The sequence below is a fragment of the Spodoptera frugiperda genome, chromosome 23, assembly GCF_023101765.2.
Source record: "Spodoptera frugiperda isolate SF20-4 chromosome 23, AGI-APGP_CSIRO_Sfru_2.0, whole genome shotgun sequence".
NCBI lineage: Eukaryota > Metazoa > Arthropoda > Insecta > Lepidoptera > Noctuidae > Spodoptera > Spodoptera frugiperda.
In genome coordinates this window covers 6682688-6702241 of record NC_064234.1, presented here as the reverse complement: position 1 = coordinate 6702241, position 19554 = coordinate 6682688, and the positions used below count along the sequence as shown (strand labels likewise).

General features: G+C 34.7%; 5 protein-coding genes across 5 annotated transcripts; 2 read left to right on the top strand and 3 right to left on the bottom strand.

Moving 5' to 3' along the window:
* Positions 1-2232: 2232 nt before the first annotated feature.
* Positions 2233-6375, bottom strand: LOC118266731 (pre-rRNA 2'-O-ribose RNA methyltransferase FTSJ3). Its single transcript, XM_050703061.1, has 9 exons — positions 6178-6375; positions 5333-6093; positions 5093-5242; positions 4696-4800; positions 4294-4455; positions 3789-3996; positions 3226-3678; positions 2849-3048; positions 2233-2736 (listed from the first exon to the last, which is right to left on the bottom strand). The coding sequence occupies exons 1-9, from the start codon at positions 6242-6244 to the stop codon at positions 2290-2292; spliced, it is 2553 nt and encodes an 850-aa protein (XP_050559018.1). The 5' UTR covers positions 6245-6375; the 3' UTR covers positions 2233-2289.
* Positions 6376-6460: 85 nt separating this feature from the next.
* Positions 6461-9168, top strand: LOC118266734 (bax inhibitor 1). The gene is made up of 5 exons (XM_035580252.2): positions 6461-6910; positions 7280-7506; positions 7646-7872; positions 8416-8586; positions 8860-9168. Exons 1-5 carry the CDS (start codon positions 6864-6866, stop codon positions 8890-8892), a joined length of 705 nt encoding a protein of 234 aa, XP_035436145.1. The 5' UTR covers positions 6461-6863; the 3' UTR covers positions 8893-9168.
* A 160-nt stretch (positions 9169-9328) lies between these two features.
* Positions 9329-11291, bottom strand: LOC118266733 (palmitoyltransferase ZDHHC11). The gene has a single exon (XM_035580251.2). It carries the CDS (start codon positions 10904-10906, stop codon positions 9821-9823), a length of 1086 nt encoding a protein of 361 aa, XP_035436144.2. The 5' UTR covers positions 10907-11291; the 3' UTR covers positions 9329-9820.
* A 150-nt stretch (positions 11292-11441) lies between these two features.
* Positions 11442-14191, bottom strand: LOC118266732 (tRNA-dihydrouridine(16/17) synthase [NAD(P)(+)]-like). The gene is made up of 7 exons (XM_035580250.2): positions 13717-14191; positions 13419-13578; positions 12870-13065; positions 12388-12636; positions 12043-12298; positions 11802-11969; positions 11442-11718 (listed from the first exon to the last, which is right to left on the bottom strand). Exons 1-7 carry the CDS (start codon positions 13930-13932, stop codon positions 11557-11559), a joined length of 1407 nt encoding a protein of 468 aa, XP_035436143.2. The 5' UTR covers positions 13933-14191; the 3' UTR covers positions 11442-11556.
* Positions 14192-14481: 290 nt separating this feature from the next.
* On the top strand, positions 14482-19491 carry LOC118266687 (sphingomyelin phosphodiesterase 4). Its single transcript, XM_035580170.2, has 13 exons — positions 14482-14774; positions 14852-15154; positions 15345-15447; positions 15756-15972; positions 16190-16364; positions 16573-16865; positions 16975-17158; positions 17407-17528; positions 17744-17961; positions 18176-18306; positions 18500-18607; positions 18698-18820; positions 19103-19491. The coding sequence occupies exons 1-13, from the start codon at positions 14757-14759 to the stop codon at positions 19421-19423; spliced, it is 2316 nt and encodes a 771-aa protein (XP_035436063.2). The 5' UTR covers positions 14482-14756; the 3' UTR covers positions 19424-19491.
* Positions 19492-19554: the final 63 nt, after the last annotated feature.

The following is a 19554-nucleotide window of genomic DNA, read 5'->3' as shown; positions in this document are numbered from 1 at the left end:
TTATAATTTTAAATTACGAATTTGCACTCGCCAATCCGCCTTGAGCAAAGCGTGGTGATTAATGCTCAAACGTTCTCCGTGAGAAGAGGCCTGAACTGATGCCTATATATGCCCACTGTTGAGCATCATCATGAGATGATAATAAGAAGTAGGTAAGTAGTGCCCTTGTGCTTCAATTGACTTGTTTTAGCGAGGGTATCGCAAATTTCTGTAATAATATAACTATGTAAAGTCTAAGGATAATATTCAATGCCACGCATCATGGAGGTACCTATTTACCGACACAAGTATCATTTTATGTTCGTAGCGTAACCTTGGTACGATCCCGATTCCAGTAGCTATCTACATATACAACGCTATAGGATAGAAACAGGGAAAACGAAGGACGTTCGCAGCATGGCCAAAAAGAGGGGAAACGCGGCCATGAGAATTATGCGTCCAAGGTCGGGTCGAGGGTTAGGGAGGTACGTACCTACCTACTTTGTTTGGAATCTTCGCAATTCATGCTTGCAAAACAAATAAGATGAAAATGTACTAAACACGACAAATCAAACATTTTATTATGATAATGTATTGGGAGACGAGAATCATTATGGAAGATTACTATAGGGAGGGATGAGTGGCGTAGCCAAGTGGAATGGAACCGGCGACCTTGTCAGGGCGAGGTCACACCACCCCGCCCGGTCCCTACACCACCTCGGCAGCTTCTACCTGCGCCTCTGCGGACGTCACCGCTAACCATACTGTGTAACATAAATGCCAACACTCGTAGGAAACCTCCATCAGTTTTATTTCTGTACATCTCAATCAGTTTTATACATCGAGGGGATAATATCGACTTTATTGCGATTTGGACTTCTTCCTGCCTACTTACATGATTATTACATCTACATTGAATATGACGCAACGGCACTCCCTGCTATTCACACGTACCTTTACAGTCGTTTTAAATCATGCAGTCCTCGGGGATTAACATAATACGGGAAACTACGCAGTAATGTAAAGAGTTGTTTGTTATGTTTAGTTATGGACAATAACCGCGATTGGTACGGGTACGGGGCACGGACGGTCGGAGCGGAGTCGGGAGCGATGACGGCGGCGGTGCGCGGCCTTGGCCGTGATCGCGCGCTCGATATAGCCCGGCCGAGCGCCCCGCCTGCCTCGCCGCCTCCAACCTCCCACGTACCATCTCCTACCCACATTTCACCTCATACCTACCATTCTATTTCCTTCCGAATTTCTTAAAGGTAGCAATTTTCAAGTTATTTTCGGCTGACAAGATGCAAGATTGGCTATGTGGAACCAACAAATTTTTAAGCAGGCATCGGCATCTACCTTAGGTCCCAAGTACCTAAACTAAGTAGTGGTGACCGACGACAAAAAAATAGTTAAGTTATCTAACAAATTAAATTTGTGAATTACAGTCGACAGGACTGTACATACACTTTTCTTCAATTAATCATAATTTACTTCAAGGCTAAGTGACGAAGGTTTAACGTAAGTACGAACTTACCTACTTTGTTAAACATTATGTAGGTATTATGAAGTCCACACAATTAGCAAGAAAACAATATTGAACGTTTGGAGGACGAAAACATCGCGACGCAGAATATTTATTCCGCAAACTGTGCATAAAGTCGCTCAATGGTACTTAGTAGGCAGACGGCGTAGTTAGAGCGAATCAGAATTAGACACCAAGGCCACCAAGCGAAGTGATATCATTTATATGGCGTGTCTGTCCCTGAACTCGCCGAATGACGCACGTGAATCAAATATCACCCTGACCTTAGTCGTAAAAATAATCTTTGTAATGCCACCTACAATAATGGAACTACTTTCCACCCAAAACACATAATGAATTAGGGGTCACAAAACGAATTGCCTCATGTCCGTTCCTTGTCATTGGAAAACTGACGGCCGCCCGATTACTTGCCGACTTTCTGTACATTATGACGGAATCTAAAAATACACAGAAAACAGTATAATCATATTGATAAAAGTTTTATAACGTCCTAAGTACCTACGTCATAATTAAGTTATTAGCTGCAACATCGTTCCCGTATGATTCGTGTGGATCCGGTTAGAATGACGCACGCCACGGATCATAGTTGCATCTTAATACACAAAAATAGTATGATCGTTTCTATCAACAAATCCTAAATAAAAACAATAATCTAGAAAGATTAACGAAAATATACAACTTATGATTTTTAATAAATAAAATAAAATATGTGTTAGGCAATCGATATATATTTATTATAATGTACCTATAGTAAACATTCATTTCAACTATTTAGCTTTAGCTTTCTTTCCTTTCTTTTTAGGCGGCATACTTTTATTGTTCTTAGCAGATTTGCCCTTTTTGCCGCGGCCTTTTGTTTTCTCTTTTGCCTTTTGCGCGCGCAAGTCTTTCTTCATTCGCGGGTCGACTACCTTGTAATGTCCTTTAACTCCTTGAGGTCGTTTCATTCGCTTGGCTGTAGTATGTTTCTTAGCCACTACGTAAGTTACCTTTTTCTTCCCGTCTGTTTGCGCCTTTTTGTACAATGTTTTGATTTGTTGTGCCTTCTCTCTTTCCGACATGTCGGCATTTTCCATGACCGCCTCAACCTTCTTCTTCGCACGTTCCATCTTCTTTATCATACGCTTCTTCTTACGTGCTTTGGCTTCTATCACTTTCTTAATCGGCCGGGCGTTGATGTCTTGCAACCTATTCTTGTATTCTTCCGTATATTTCTGCAAGTTTTATTATAATGCATTAAATAAATTACTTAGAAATAGAATAGGCAATAAAATTGTGCCAATAAATGTAAGATAAAAGACAATATTATAAATAAAATATAATTACCTCGGGTACAACAACTGGTTTCTTCATGTGTTTCTTTTCGTCTTCCACAAACCAGTCGGGTAAATTAGTATCATTGAAGGCGTAGCGGTTCCATGCATCATCAATGAGATCTCTTTTGAACTTTTTCGAAGTTGCTATCATCGTTCCTAAGGCCAGTGTCTCAGCATCCATTTTAAGAGTTTTCTTCAGTCGTTTTAGCTCTATAAAACACATAAACATCCAATAAATTAAACAACTTTGACAAAATTTATGAGATATGAAAGTAATCTCACTACACTTCAAAAGTAATTTTTATACTGTTTTAAATTACAAATCATACAATAACTTATGATGACAAATGATCTACATATTAATAAAGTATTTACAAAAGTACACACCTGGGTCTTGTGACACAACTTCAAATCCGTCTTTTTTACTTGTATCAGGTCCAGCCTTTCCTGTGGCAGGAGCGACATTGTCTTCTACATCATAGTCACTATCTGATGAGTCATCGTCAGAACTCTCATCTTCCAGTTTCCTTTTCATTCCTCTCTTGTCATCAGTAAGACCATCTTCTGCAACCTTTTTACCTTTTTCTTTATATGTTTCTGCTAACTTATCCAAATCTACACCCTCATCGTCATCCTCATCAATATCTTTAAAGCTATCTTTCTGGAACCATAGCTCTGCTTTCATGGAGCGCCGGGAGACTGGATCAGTGTTATCCAAGTCAGTCAATAGAGGATGGTTCTTCGGTACAGTTGGAGTTTTAGCCACCTTACTATTTAGTAAGGTATTTTGTTTTGTTATCTTTGCTACCTTTTTATTTTCCGTATCGGAATCCGAAAATGCTGAAATAGAATTAAATCATGTTTTTAGAAATTTGTTTGATTATGAAGACAGTTTTCTAATTAATTGTTCATTATTTTGTATATAATGAATAAATATGTTAAATCCTTACCTAAAGTTTCTTTTTCCTGTTCATTGTCAGAATCAGACTCCATTTCAAGTTCACTGTCGGAATCCTTATAGTAGAGGCCAGAGGAGTCAAGTTTAGAGGATTCTGTATCATACTTGACATACTTTTGCTTTACTTTCATTTCATCATCAGAGTCATCACTGGCTTCTGCTACAATGTCAGGTTGCTGGTCTACCATACGCGCCAATTCCTAAAACAGAGAAATTATCATTAATTTCGTGTTATCTATCATTTTGTTGCTCGAGACGATTGCAATTGACAATGCAGAACTGACAAATAAAACAGTTGATCAAATTAGACAAAGCACTAGTGCATTATTCTATAATATCAATAACATCACGGAGTTATAGAATTCAGTCGCCCTTATTACAATAGAACTCACAATATAGTTACGTAACTGTGTTCCTTTTATTATGTGCAACTTCTATCTACTAACAACAAAATGTGTTGTGGACTATTTCATATTTCTCTTTTTAATGCTACTTACTTCTGCATTCTTGATGTCTGATAAGCTGAACATGTCATTGCTCTCCAGGATAGGTCCGCCATCACCCTTCAGCACCATTTTCAGATTCATTTTCTCTGCCAACTTCTGTCTTTGTTTGTTCAGCTGTTTTCTTTTACGTTTCGATGTGCGCCTTTCCTCATCCTGTAATTTATTTAAATTTGATAATTAATATGATAAATCTACTTTGGGTAAATCCCACTCAAAATGCATCAATTAATTTTTATTTTAGTTATGTAGACTGTGAACAAAAAATTATGTCATAAATGTAAAAATCTGTATTCTTTATTTCAGAAGATAATTCATTTAACAATAGCCATTATGATTGATAATATCTAAACTAAAGCAAATATTTGTACATATGAGTATTATAGTTATAAATACCTGTAGTTCAGCAATCTCTGCATCAACACCATCTTCCTCATTTTCTTCTGTTTCTTCCACCTTTGTTTCATCGTCACTGCCTTCCTTCTCATCAGTTTTGACCACCTGAATATTGACATTATAAATATTATTTAGATATTACTTACACAGTAACACAATTTAAGATATTATCTGTCTGTTAACATTAAATTCATGTTTGCTGCAGCACTTAAGACTGCAATCTAATAAGTGCCATAACAAAGCTTGGCAATAAGAAAATCTAAATTTTGAACTTAAGAAAATTGAAATATATAATCTCTTTATAATGTTGTGCAATAATATGGTGCAACATTCAAGACAGAATATGAATATAACTTTATGTATAGTTGTTTAACATAGAAGAAATTTATGTAATTACCTGTGATGCTTTCCATTCTTTCATTTGCTTGAACCAGCTCAGCAGCGCTTTAAGATCCTTTCTGCCGAGCACCTTAATATCTTTACAGCATTCCTTTATTTCTGCTGTGGTTTTAGGATGTTCTTCTACTGACTTGTCATCAAATACAATCTGTAAAACAATGGCCACATAGTTAAGATATGTTTATATTTAAACATTAAATTAAATTAAAAGAGGTTTATTAGGAAGTAAAATGTGTACCTCTGAGCATCCTTGTAGTAAATCTATTGGATCCTGGTCTGGATTCAAGAACTGTGAGAGCATTACTTTATGATGAGTAGTATAATCATTCTCCAAGTAACCTTCAGCTTTAGCCTTCTTCTGCTTTTCCGGGTGTAAAATATTCATGTGCTGTTTCTTCACTATGTCTAAATCTTCAAACACATGTTTGGGATCCAAGAATTTAGGATCAATTGTGTCTGGGGCAATGTACCCCTGGCAAACCACGAAGATCTCAGATGACTCATTACGAGAGGCCTGAGGCTTTGTGGCATGAACTTTTTTAAAGAACTGTTTCAGCACCCACAGGAGTGCATGATAGTCTTTTGATCTGAAAACTTTAGTAACAAACCATCCTCCCTCTCTCAAGAAATTTGTTGCTAACTTTAAGGCGCTGAGAGTGAGACAAGCTTGCTGGTATGCATCATGGATCCAGTTTAGACCAACATTAGGAGCTCCGTCGTGTAGGACCACATCAGCTTTCCATGTTTTAATTTCTTTCTTTATAGCAGATTTACATTTTTCTGTGGTAATATCTTCAGTGAGGCCGATGCAACCAGGAACCGGCTTGATAGGAAACAAGTCGACTCCTATGACCACACTGGATACAGGCATGTTCTGATGCGCCACCTGCATCCACCCACCAGGGGCAGCACATAAATCGATGCATACTCGCGACTTTTGTAAAAATCCAAACTTTCTGTTTAACTGTATTAATTTGAAAGCAGCTCGGGAACGATAACCTAAAATAACACATGTAAAAAGTTATTGTTGCTAAAAATTACAACGTGACCAAAACATTATATTATTTTCTTTTGAAACATTACCAGTTTCCTTGGCGAGTTGATAGTATTTATCTTTCCGCTGTTTTCCTACTTTGGTCTTCTTCCCCATTTTTCTGTATTTATCACATCAATATATAAATAATACAATTACAACGTGTTTACTGCTTCTTCAGCTACAGTTTGAGGTTATTTTAATGTCAACGTCAACTCAACGTCTGCTTGACAAGTTGACTACTGTCAAAGTTAGTGTTACAGATGTCACTGTCAACGAAAAAGGCAGCCTTGCCAGTATTAAAAAAATATCGTGGGTTCTTTTGATTGGTCTTCAAATATTCTTCAGAATTTAGATTAATCAATTCAATTTTCTTAATTTTTTAACTGTTCTTTCTACTTTAAATTGTAAATAACTCCTTCCAATGAATTGGAAAATGAAATCTAGAATGATATTTATTTGAGATATTTGATATTAGAATAAGCGATCAACTGTGTTGTGTCTCTGCGTGTGACTGTGACGTCATTCGATTCTAATTTTTTTTTAATGGCAATTGGAATTTCATCAAAATCACCATTGTTTCGTATCGAAGAGTTCGTGGTTTGTGCGCATTCTAAAAATAATCAGTACTTTTCTAGCATCGTGCAATTCACCAAATACTAAGGTTTCTTCAGAAGTGTTCTGTGATTTTACTTCAAAAGATTATTTTGATATTGGATTAACTGCTCCCATCATCATGACTCCCAATCTTCAAACATTCGTCAACAGTTTTCAAAATCGACTGTAAGTATTGTACTTTTCTCTAATCCGCTTGAAAATACGATATTTTTGTCTGCATTTAATGATTTCACCTAATAAAAGATATTATTTCAACAAAATTAATTTTAATTAATGACTGTATCATTCTAGAACATTGTCGTTCAAGGTACGTTCTGTGACACACATACAAATATTTGTTTTCGTATATGATAGTATGTTACAATAACAAGATTATAATCAATAATTGTAATAACAATACCTCATTTACTTTAGTAATAATGACAATTTGCTAAAATGGGCTTCTTGATATTGGAAGTGATGTAATGTCTGTCTATTATATGAAGGATGTTTACAATTTAGTGCAGTCACCTAATTGACTCTGATGTTTTACAGGGAACCACCAGTCCGCCAGCATTTAAAAAATGTCTATGGAACCTTGATGATGACCTGTGGTGCAGCATTGGGTGGAGTATTTGTTGATATGTACACTTGGTTCCAAGCTGGTATCCTGTCTGCCATTGTGGGGGCCGGTCTCATGCTGATGTTGATTGCTACTCCTGATAATGGAAAGAATACAAACCTACGTCTTGGATACCTCTTGGGTTTCGGACTTACTTCAGGTAAAAGTAGTTTCAAATTATGGTAATAGGTATTGATTTTCCTACATTACTTACTAGTTACTATATAAGTGAAACATGAGTCAATATTAAGTTATGAATAATTAGAGGATAAATAATTTAAACATTATGCCCTTTTCAGGAATGAGCTTGGGACCACTCCTGGAGTATGTGAGCTTCGTTGACCCATCGATTATAGTGACAGCTCTTATGGGCAGTACATTGGTGTTTGTCTGCTTCTCTATTGCTGCAATGCTGGCTGACCGTGGCAGCTGGCTGTTCCTGGGCGGAACCCTCATGACTCTCCTTACTTCTATGTCTCTTATGACCTTGGTCAATATCTTCATGCAATCCCACTTCTTGTACCAAGTAAGTATAAAAAACATGAACAAAATACTTCCTGAACATTCTCAAAGAACATTAACTTAGACAGCTTCTGTATAAGTCCATTGTTATTTTATAAAAACATACATATATTTCAATCTCATTATATGGGTCTAGAACTCATTAATAAATAAATATGTCCTTGAAACAATACAAGTCACTGTTCAAAGTACAGGTTTTCTTTTAGTTTAAATCATCATGAATATTGTTTTAATGTTAAACTAGGGGTCAAGGCCTATTTGTGTAATGAACATTGGCTGCATGAAGCCTCACTCATTATGAGTGTGTTTTCTATTGTTGTCTTATATACAGCATAAGAGAGGTTAATTTAGCGATTTTCAAAAATTATAATTTTAATGTGTAAATATCTAATATGGAACTTAGAATTTTATCTAATACATATCCATCTATTTTCCACTTACAAGATGGGATCTATAAATGGTAAAATGGCGTAGACAAGTTATATCCACTTCTCCCTACACCCTAGTTGTGATGAAATGTTATTGATTTCTTTTCCCTCTTTTCTAGGCTCACCTTTACCTTGGACTCATGCTGATGTGTGGCTTCGTGCTGTTTGACACACAACTCATCATTGAGAAGCGCAGAATGGGTAGCAAGGACTTTGTGCAACACGCCTTGGAACTGTTCATTGATTTCATCGGAATGTTCAGAAGACTGCTCATTATTCTGTCACAGAAGGTTTGTATTTACTGTTTTCTTAAGATTATTTTGAATAGTTTTCTTACAACATGTATTCTTAAATAATGACAAACTATATACAATTAAGCTGATTCTTATTGGATTCTTCAATTTTGACCTTTGTTAAACTTACAAACTAATAAAAAGTTTTGGTTTTGTCAGAATATAATTTGAGTGTACATCACCTTCCAGATCCACTAAATAATTATCCGCGTCGTATCTTATTTTTTATTCAAACAAACACAACTTGTAACCATGAAAATCGTTTTTCAGGAAGAACAGAATCGCCGCCGCAAACGTGAATAAATATAGCGATTTCACAAATCCTTATTTACGCAAGACTTAACCAATGTTACAATACATTGACGTACGTACACACGTACGTGTAAGTTGCTCAAATGACTCACCATCGAGCTGATGCAACTGGCAAGTTAAGTTTCGCGAAGGCAAGGACCATCTGCTCATCACTTTGGGAAGGATCCTTCAAATATTATTTTATTTATGATTTGTTAACTATATGATATTTAAGAAATTTACAAGTTTATTAAAGGATTAAAATAAATTGGAACCGATTGAATATAATTGTTTTATTTACATAGTTGGAATTAATCAGCTGAATACGTCCTACCCTTCCCCCCGCCCGTCTTCCTCCCCACAGCGCGCCGTTTACGTCATTAGATAAACAATTTCAATGTTTATTAAGATCTATTCAAATAAGAGATTGTGTAAATAAAACTGTAGCTTGTAATAAGAATTTAATAACAATAAAAGTAGATAATCAGAAATGCTGGGCTTATATTATAAAAAATATTATTTTCGATACAAATACTGACACAATCGTGTCTCATACACAGGCACAATAGGCAACCGCTATAAGTTCCAAGATATATTCTTATTGTTTACGTAAATGAAGAAAGATGTATGTACCTTATATAAATATAAAGTGTGGAGATAAATATGAGGTATTGTGTTTATAAAGATGAGTGCAAAACTTGAATAGCGTTATTGCATCAATCGTCATCTTCATTTAGTTTTTTTATTATAGTTCATGTATGTCTAGTAACTAAGGATAGTCTAAACGAATGTTAGACTTGTAGAATAGACACCTACAATAAATAATATATCAAAAACGTGAAAGCATTTGTGCTTATCAATAAACCTACCTTCACTAAATGTTCGAAAGACGCTGAAGGAGAGTGCATCTAAGAAGTACCTAAGTAGATAAAGAAGTGTGTTATCTGCTACTACTTGCTTCGTGAGGGTGTATTTTGTTCTTATCATACAGAAACATTTTCCTTGCCTTATCTAATTCATTATTAATTAGTATGCTAATAAAGTTAATAACGTGTGCTTCCCCATTGTGTATATCTGCTGTACGAAATACTTCTAATTTATTCGCCACTGTACCATCATTAATGTTATCACTAGATCGACCATGCCCATGGCGCTTCGGTTGCCTTATGGTATACAGGTCTTTAGACATATTCCACCTGTAACACTTACAGTTCTTTACACACTTGCAAGAAGGAGTCATCGAGTCTCCACTCCTCACAACATATTCATAAGTTGTAACTCCTAGCAACGATATATAAATGTGGAAACAGCACAAATGTAATAAGGCACATCCGATGGCTAACGCCATTACACAAAATAAAATCAAAAATACAAGAAAAGATATAGAAGTTCTACAAAACCCTGGGATCACTATCGTGCTGCTGTATGAAGTACTACAATTAATAAAGTTTTGTGCTTCAATGCTGAAATATTTGGGATTTGTAAAAAATATCACAATGTCTGCTATACATAATGATGTTGTTAATGTAGATATCATGAGAGCCGTCGTAACGCAGGCAACAAACGCCAGGTAGTTCCTCCGGCCGACGCAGTTGTTAAGCCACTTGCAGTGGTGGTCGAAATTGTCGACGCATTTATTGCAAATGCTGCAATGTTTGGTCCTTCTGCTGCTTGTGTGAATGTTGCACAGATGACATCTTCCATTTTCAATAACGTGGGCGTGAACTGCTCGATCAAACTCAGGAACATTGTATACTGCCAATTTTCTCAGTTCTTTTTCACTCGGATCTAATAACGACGCAGTTAGATTCGATGAAACGTGAGAGATATATAGCACAGTGAATATCACTAATGATATCGTCCTCAGTTCGTTAAATTGTATGTCTATCAATATGAGGAAATTCAACGCGCCAGTCGCAATAAACACGACCCAGCTTGTGACTTGTTGGAAGTTCAGGGGCAATTGAAGTCCATTTATTCTTCTTTGAGGTCTTGGTGATTGATGGGAGGAACAGCAATTGTCCATCGGTAGATGTTGATGATAATTATCATTTACTCCAAAGCTACTATTTATCTATAGTCACGTTATATTCAATATCCATTTCACACTGTACTAAGGCACTATTCAGTCAAAACTGTATTGTGACCATTTCTAAAACAAAAGGAACAATACAGCAGAAAGCTCAGTTTTAACCTTGTGTTGTTTCCTTAATTGGTGGTCAAACCCATATAATGCGCGCGCAACTGTTCGATTTCGTTTAATTAATTAACTTTTTACAATTCCTAGGATGACATCACCCCTAACTGGGTGGATACTTTGACTAATTAACATCAGTTATTTTGTGTACTTTCGACATTTATTTACGTAATTTTAAGAGTTTATACACTGTATACAGCTTGTTACTATGGAAACGAATGACCTACCTACACTCAAAAAAATAAAAGGAAACCTTTCTAACAGTGTTTTGTAACTTTGTAAGAGGGCTTTTGGAAGTTTGGGTAGATGACGATATTTTACTTATTTTATGATGCTCTTAGTATTTACAGATAAAAAGAGTAAGCCAGTTACAAATTCATTAATTGTATTTAACATTTTCTCTTAAAACTTGTACATTTTTTACACATATTTACATTGTTAGGTAATTCCCCTAGATCGTCACCAATGTCCTGTATAAATTAAGTTGTAGCAGTTTCTGTTTTAGCCTGACCATTTGCAAATTTCCTCGCCATTTCGCGTCTAGTATGAACCAGTATTCCATGTCCTTTACAATCTAACTCTTCTTCATAGCATTTGTTTCTGCAACATCTTTTACATAGTTGGTATAAACATTTTCCACCCTGAAAAGAAATCATTTCAAATATTACTAGTTCTATAAATTAGCATGCAAGATAAAAAGTGTGTTAATTAGGAATATACTAACAAGAGGATTGGGACAATCTTCACTAAAACAGATTTGGCCACTTCTAGTGTTCTGTTGTGAATCTGGCTTTTCTGGCCTTCTGCTTATTCTCTTCAATTTTTTCATTTTCTTTCTAGATAGAGTTGTTCCATCAGTGTCCTCACATTTCCTTTTTTCAGCAGCATTTTCCTACAAACAATATCTACTATAATTCATTAAAGGTTACTTACTGATACATCAGTAAAGTAAGTTTATTTATTACCTGAATAATATTCAACTTCTCCATTTTTCGTGTGTGTTCTTCTGGTGACATTCTTACATAAGGCTGGCATATCCATGGAGGTAGTATTAAATTGAATCCAATCCTAGTTATACTTTCATCATTCTCAATATTAATTTTACCTTCATGGTATGGCAAGTACTTGTCTCTAACATTGACACACACTCTCTTGAAGTCATCTAAGTTTTGTGCAGTGGCCAGAATTTGTCTATCTTCATTGTTTTCTTCTAGTGAAAATCTAAAATAGTTCCATTCATTATTTATTTTATGTGTATGTGTATTATAATAACTATGCTATAATATACATATAATATTTTTTTCACTTACATTTTATGAAATATTTTAAATAAATGTCCTCTGATATAAGATGTTGGGCAGGGATACTGTTCTACTAATTCTAAATACTCATTAGCTATCTCCCAAGTCACAGGATTTATTCCTTCAAATATGGCTGGATTTGTAAGATTTCCTTCTGCACTCATTATACCATCTACTTTAGTATATTCCAAACATCTGTAGACATCTTGTAAACATTGAATGTTCCCATTAGCTAACATGGGTATTGATATTGCCTCCCTGAAATAAAAATCTGATTAGTTTTAATCAATATAGGTTAGCATATCATAAGTATGGTATTGTTTTGCAAAAGTATAATATTATATCAATAATGATTTAGGTATTATGATATGTTATCAAAGATAAGACATTGGTTTGGTTGCCTGTATCAAAAGATGGTGGCAAAATGACATAATAAAACAAACTCAGATAAAAATTTAATAGATTTAATATTTCTGTTTCAAAATTATTACCTTACTGCTTTTATATGTTCCCAACTGGCAATACCAGTCAATGGTCCCTTTTGTTCTCTAGTCCTACCATGAACTGTGAGCATTTTACATCCAGCATTTTGTAACATGAGAGCATACTCCACTGATTTCTCTATACTCTCAAAAATCCTTACTTTGCATGTTATTGGCACTGAAACTGCTTCAGACATTGTCTGTACTGTAACAAGAATTATTTGGTTAATTTAAAATTTTAAAAATAAACCTATAAGTCTACATTTTTTTTTTATTAAGTTATATGTTAGGGTTAAATGCCTATGCAAGATAATATGACATTGTATTGGAATTAGCTGTAAGATGTCATATTGTTAGGTTTCATAAATAATGATAACAAAGCTCTAGCTCTGTACTCTACAGATATATCATATTTATTGGATCTTGCAATTTATAAATTGCATGTGTTAGGTTTCAGTAACTAATAAGTACAATACTTCTATATTGTCTTTTAGCAGTGACACATAAATGACTATGATTTCTTAGCTTTCCTATCAAGAACACAATAAAATCTTTTACCAATTTTCTTCAATAGATCCCAGTCATCTTGGAGGAAGGATCCATATCTGCCTCTTTTGGCTATGGATTGTGGACAGCCAAGATTTATGTCTATGGCATCACATTGACCCTCAACGAGTTTCGCAGCCGATGCCATTATTTCAGGGTTATTTCCACAGAACTGAAAAACAGTAATACAAACTGTATTAATAGATATTCATGTCAAAATATATAATTAAGATTTATGTCCCACCAAAACTAAGTAACAATTTGACTACCCAATAAGAATTGTTTCTCTCAAACCTTTGTAAATACTAACCTGTACAATTAGAGGACGATCTTCCTCACACGTAACCATGTTGTCTTTCCTATACTTAGGGTCTTTATTAAAAACATTACTGTGAAACATAGGCGTGTAGCATAATGTTGCTCCATGTCGCCGGCATAAAAGGCGCCAAGCTAGCTCACTGGCATCAACCATTGGAGCAACCACAAACCGTGGCCGTCCTATAGACTCAAACCAGTCGTAAGTCATCTTTCTTCAGAATATAATAGATTTCTAATTCCCAACTTTACTCGGACTCTTATTGGAACTGATAAAGAATTGAATTATAACATAAATAACAACTGTTATTGTCAGTATTAGAATATGAATTCGGATGTTATTTTTACACGAAACTCTTAATCCATATGGAAATCTATAGTACCAGCAAAAAATCTGATAAATATCAAGTAACACATTGACTACAATAAAAATACACGTGAAAATGTGACTGTTTATCAAATGCAAATGTCACCATGATTATGACAGTGACAATTATGACTGACGATTGTCAATATTCACCGACAATAGTAACACTATAAAACTGCCCATACACTGTCCTACAAACCAGCAGTCTAGCACAATAACGGGAATGGGTTTTTGCCATAACATAGTAAAATACATAGCATGATTGTGTGAAGGCTTGCCCTAATCTGTATTCATTTTTTTAAGATAATTTTCTTAACTTTGAACGCGTCGTTAATCACAATTTTATTCTTCAAAATGTCACTGTCACGTTTATCATAGGTATCAAATTGTCATCTTTTGCTTTGCTTTTTGCTGTGGTTATGGTGGTTAACCGCTGTCGTTTACCGGCCTCATTTACTTTTTAATCGTTTCATCTAACTAAAACATATTACACATTACAATTTATTTGTCGCGCTCTTTACTATTCAAGATAATAATGAATAATTAAATGGAAAACTAATTTGTGAATATCAGGGTTTACTATTCAAACAAATTGTAGTGAATTAAAGCATAAAATATACAAATTATTAGTTATCTTGGCAAATCTAGAGTACAGAAACAACGCAACGATGGCACACGATATTATGGTATGTATTAAAATGTCTAATCACATTTTTCCCTCCAATAATTTAATTTTGGTTAACTTTGTTTATTTTGTTTTCAGAGTCAATTTTACACAAGTTTGAATTTGCCTTTACATGAAAAAGTTGACGAGTTGACTAGAATCATAGATCAATCTACTCCGAGCAAAGATCTTCAGACATTGTTCCCTCAGTTAATCAGTAATATATTCTCAAACACTTTCAACAATGGCTGGGGGCTGCGGACAGTTACATATGATGGCAAAAAGCATGAATTTATGGCCTTGATGGCGTTTTTTGAACCACTGGGGCCAATGTTCCGGTTGTGCTATAAACTATTGTCTGACCCACAATTAAAATATAATGTTCCGTTGAATGTCCTACCAGTAAGTATTACTCAGCATATTGTAAACAGAAAAATACCTTTTCTACCTAATAATATGCCTATATAATCTAGCCATAAATTAATACTCTTCTTACCACTATAAATATCTTATTGTTATTGTATCTGTCTTCATTATAATTAGGTATGTTGTATGTCTGAACTATGATTTAATAGATGTATTTAATTTTCAGTTGGATTTGCAAATGACTTTGGAGAGGGGAAGATGTCCACAGTTTTATTCTGACATGCTTGTTACTGACCCACAAACACTCAATGTTGTGGCTTTGGCACTCAGTATCCTTTATCAAAACTTTTTTATTTTTTTTATTTTAATCTAGCTTGGCAATTTTGTTATTATAAATCAACTCCATTTGAAGAAGCATAGCCTAGTCAGGTTATAATCAATCACATGCTGAATGAATTGAAATAATCTATTGTTGAAAAACTATGAACCATTTAGTATGTATTGATGCTATTCTTGCAAATTAAAAGTAGGAGTAGAAATATAACACAATTTATAGAACATCTTACAATTCTAATATTTGCTTTCAGTTCTACAGTTTTCTCTAAGTCGATCAATATATTTTCCTATATAGTAACAGATCCATTTGATTATTACATCTTCAATTTCGCACTCCACCTTGTTAGTAACAATCAACAGACTAGTTCTTGGGAGAACTGGAGCAGTGCTTACTTTGCTCTGGCATGTGACTATCTGGTGCACTTCTTACCTACAGACCCAAATACATCTGTACTTCCACACATACCTAACTATACTGGCAAAGTACCCATGGCTGCTCCATTGCAAACAGCTAATAGGTAAGCATTTTTACACATACTTATAATGTAACACCCTTTTAATGTTCAAATAGGTGACAGACAAGCACATTATGAAATGTAACATCCTCTTTTCATGAGTTGTGTTACATATCTATTGTAATAAACCTGTTGCCTCTTATTATATGAGTTCAATATTCAAGCTCTTCAATATTAATATCATTAATTAAATGCTTATTGTAAATTTGTAATATTTCAGACCCTTGTATTCTCCATCTCTGCTGTTGATACCTGATCTGTCTGGCAGCATGAGTAGTCAACATACAACAACACAGAATCAATCAAGGAATGAGGTTTGGCGCTCTGAAACAGTGCTACAAGTCTTCATCGACATTTGGATGAGTGTGGAGCAGTTCAGTGCTAGAAATGTTGAAGTACGTCATTTCACATACTTAATTTTATATTGGTTTATTCTATTATTTTGAGTTAACACATAATTTCCCAGAACAATAAAATTGTTATCCGGGAATTAAATGCATTATTAAGAATGCAGTAATTTAACCAGCTAATGCTTATTCTAGTTTATTACTTAAGCGTCCAGTTAATGTTTATAACAAACTAAATTCTTTTCATTTAATTCAGATGTTCCAGAGAAACTATACGACTGTATCTTCTAGTCCAGAGCGTGTGAGAACAGTACGGGTTCTAGTCAAGCATTTACACGCCTTTTCGGCTAAACACATGTCTGACCCTGCAGTCAGATCATCAGCACTTAGGAAATATGCTCGTCAACTAATGTGTGTTCGAGCATACCATTATATAAAGCATTTGGTCACAACATGGCCGCTCGATGCGTCGTTCAGACTTGTCATGGAATTGTGGCTAAGTCTTATTCAGCCATGGAGATATGTTAACAACAATATTTCTGAAGACAGGTAATATGAAACTATGTATGGTATTTTATTGTTTCTATTTTTAATCAATTGTAAGAAAATAAATTGACATTCTACAAATATTTTCAAAGAAATGTCTTGGTTTTTCTAGATTTGCTCACCACAACAACAATGCAGAAGATAAAAAAGCAAATAAACTAGACTTAAGTTTTACTCAGTTCATAGCTGAAAACTATCCATCATACACTTGCATCTTCCAACTTATACTGCCAAGGTTTATGAGGCTGGACCTCAGTGCTTACAAGAATGCCATTATGCTGTTCAGATTGGGAAAGGTAATCTTCTTTTTTCAGCTTTAAAATGTTATTTATTCTTGCATATATTATTCATGCTTCGCATATCACCCCCAGTGCCCCTAGATTGTAATTCTACTTCCAGTTAATCGTTATACCAGATTTGTAGATTTGTAGATCATACAAAATTGCACTAACAACTATTTGCAGTAGTCCAGCAACCAACCCAGTTGCCCAGTTACTACGTTAAATGTGCAATCTTGTGCTAAATGTTCCCAATTATTCAACAGGTCTTCACACAACAACACCTCTGCCCAATTTTATGGAATTTAGAAAAAGCTATCACTGACAGTGGCACAGGTTTGAGTCTAAGTCCAGATACAAGTTATAATAATTCTGGAATGGAACAAAGGTAAAAAAATTTTTGTATAATAATTCTAATAAGTTCCATGAGACATTAAATTTAGTAAACTATCTTTTTACTATTTACTCACATACCTATCCTGTTGTTTGGGAAAATATCCGATATCCATCTAGTTTCAAGGAGCCCTTAATCACTACATATTATAAAACACAATAGCTACGTACGCCTATCCAATTCATGTTTTAATTTATTTTTTGTTTCAGTTACACTTACAATGGTATTTCGTTACACAAGTGGGTGACAATAGCAAAGCAATCTTTATCAGAATTCAATCTATCAGCTAACTTTGAGTACCAACCGATATGGGGCGAGAATATGCGATCATTTGCGTCTCACTTATTGCAAAGAATTGTAACAGCTCGAACAACGGCAGAAAATAATATTGAAGAGTTTAATAAAATGATAAATCAGCGCAACAAAGGTAATTAAGGAACGCCAGACACTATACTTAAATAATGTTTATGTCTTAATCACGAAAACTATTCGAAGATGTCTGAGAGACACACTGGTTCATAATTATGAGCTGAATGAATATGAACCCCGACGTGACCCGAAACTGATCAGGCATCGGCGTCAAAATAAATTAAATCTATAATTATTTAATTTATTATGAAATATGTATTTCCTGTTTCTAGGTATCTGGGGTTCAATAAAGGTATTTTTAATGATAGAAGATGAAGGAGAGGAAGCCGCTTTGTTAGAAGAAAACAAGAAAGTGCCACATTTCTTAACAACCAGTTTCCATTACTTCTCATACATATTTGGGGTAATTATGTTATACAATCATGTTAATTTGATCTAGCATGGTAAACTCTGATTAAAGATAAAACATACTTTGGTTTTTAAAGTGTTACATTCTGTAATGTAACATTTTAAAGTATCTATTGGTAGCAATTTTTTCATTTTTTTTTTTATCATGCGTATTTTGTACGTAAATATATATTTTTTTATATTTTCAGTTAAACGCACCTGTGGCAGTTCCACCAGAACCAGTCATAGAAGATAATTCTTTGGATAGTTCATCATATGACAATTCTCTAAACTTTCCTCTCTCAATTACAAATAAGGTAATTTTATTACACATAACTTTTTTAAATGGGAACTATAATAATCATGAAATAACGTCAGTAATAATATTTTTATTTGTATGGTTACAGTTGCGCAGTAAACCGACCAAAGTACACTATATGGGTGATCCGGACCTCATGCCAATAACAACTTACGAGAGCACAATCTTAGTGAGAATGTTGTACCAAATAGCTTCTAGAATAAATGAAATGGTGAGTGATACAATCAAATCATAAAAGTATGTTTTTATTGCTACCTAAGTATATTTGATTGTTGAAGCTTGCCTGACAACGGATTCTAGATGTAACAACGCATTTTTATTGGTATATAAATAGTGATTAATACATGCCTTAAGGCTGGCCGAGACGATCGACAATAACTCTAAAACGAGACTTGTATTAATTTTCTAGGTAATATGAAAAATATTGACTAGTGCGGCTAGTGCAATTAGTGGTAACCTCTACCTAAATATTATGTCTCTTTATTATCAACAGTATGGAGCGCAGTTCGCAGTTCTGTGGGATCGAACCGATTTATGTGGGTTTATGGCTCGGGAAGTGCTACAATCACCGTGCACGATCCAGACATACGTGAAGGATGTCACAAATCATCAGAACATTGTCAGTCAACAACTGCCTGCACGACTCTCCCTGCGTCGCCTCGGAACTCACGCCTGCGTTGTGTGGATCTCTATCGGCTACGTCATATTCAAAATGTTATCGTACAGCGGATTTTTCTACGTGTTTGTACTAATCATTATGTGGATAATGTTCATTTTCACAAAAGCTAGTTGTAAAATGTTAAGATTAATTTAAAATCAAGATATTATTTCAATTTTTATAATACTTTATTCTTGCATCGAATAAAAATATTTTTGTATGAATTTGTGTTTCATTGTTGCAAACTACTACTGAATTTGTAAAGAGTTAGAAGCTAGAAGTCTCAA

Excerpts from the sequence above, each read along its gene's own strand:
- LOC118266731 (XM_050703061.1), bottom strand. The coding sequence starts at position 6,244 with ATGGGGAAGAAGACCAAAGTAGGAAAACAGCGGAAAGATAAATACTAT. Across the intron at positions 6,094-6,177 it reads TCAACTCGCCAAGGAAACTG|GTTATCGTTCCCGAGCTGCT; the intron begins GTAATGTTTCAA and ends GTGTTATTTTAG. Across the intron at positions 4,801-5,092 it reads AAGAATGGAAAGCATCACAG|GTGGTCAAAACTGATGAGAA; the intron begins GTAATTACATAA and ends GTCAATATTCAG.
- LOC118266734 (XM_035580252.2), top strand. The coding sequence starts at position 6,864 with ATGACTCCCAATCTTCAAACATTCGTCAACAGTTTTCAAAATCGACT. Across the intron at positions 6,911-7,279 it reads AACAGTTTTCAAAATCGACT|GGAACCACCAGTCCGCCAGC; the intron begins GTAAGTATTGTA and ends GATGTTTTACAG. Across the intron at positions 7,873-8,415 it reads AATCCCACTTCTTGTACCAA|GCTCACCTTTACCTTGGACT; the intron begins GTAAGTATAAAA and ends CCTCTTTTCTAG.
- LOC118266733 (XM_035580251.2), bottom strand. The coding sequence starts at position 10,906 with ATGGACAATTGCTGTTCCTCCCATCAATCACCAAGACCTCAAAGAAGA.
- LOC118266732 (XM_035580250.2), bottom strand. The coding sequence starts at position 13,932 with ATGACTTACGACTGGTTTGAGTCTATAGGACGGCCACGGTTTGTGGTT. Across the intron at positions 13,579-13,716 it reads ATCGTCCTCTAATTGTACAG|TTCTGTGGAAATAACCCTGA; the intron begins GTTAGTATTTAC and ends ACTGTTTTTCAG. Across the intron at positions 12,637-12,869 it reads GAACATATAAAAGCAGTAAG|GGAGGCAATATCAATACCCA; the intron begins GTAATAATTTTG and ends TTTTTATTTCAG.
- LOC118266687 (XM_035580170.2), top strand. Across the intron at positions 17,529-17,743 it reads AATTCTGGAATGGAACAAAG|TTACACTTACAATGGTATTT; the intron begins GTAAAAAAATTT and ends TTTTTGTTTCAG. Across the intron at positions 17,962-18,175 it reads GATAAATCAGCGCAACAAAG|GTATCTGGGGTTCAATAAAG; the intron begins GTAATTAAGGAA and ends TCCTGTTTCTAG.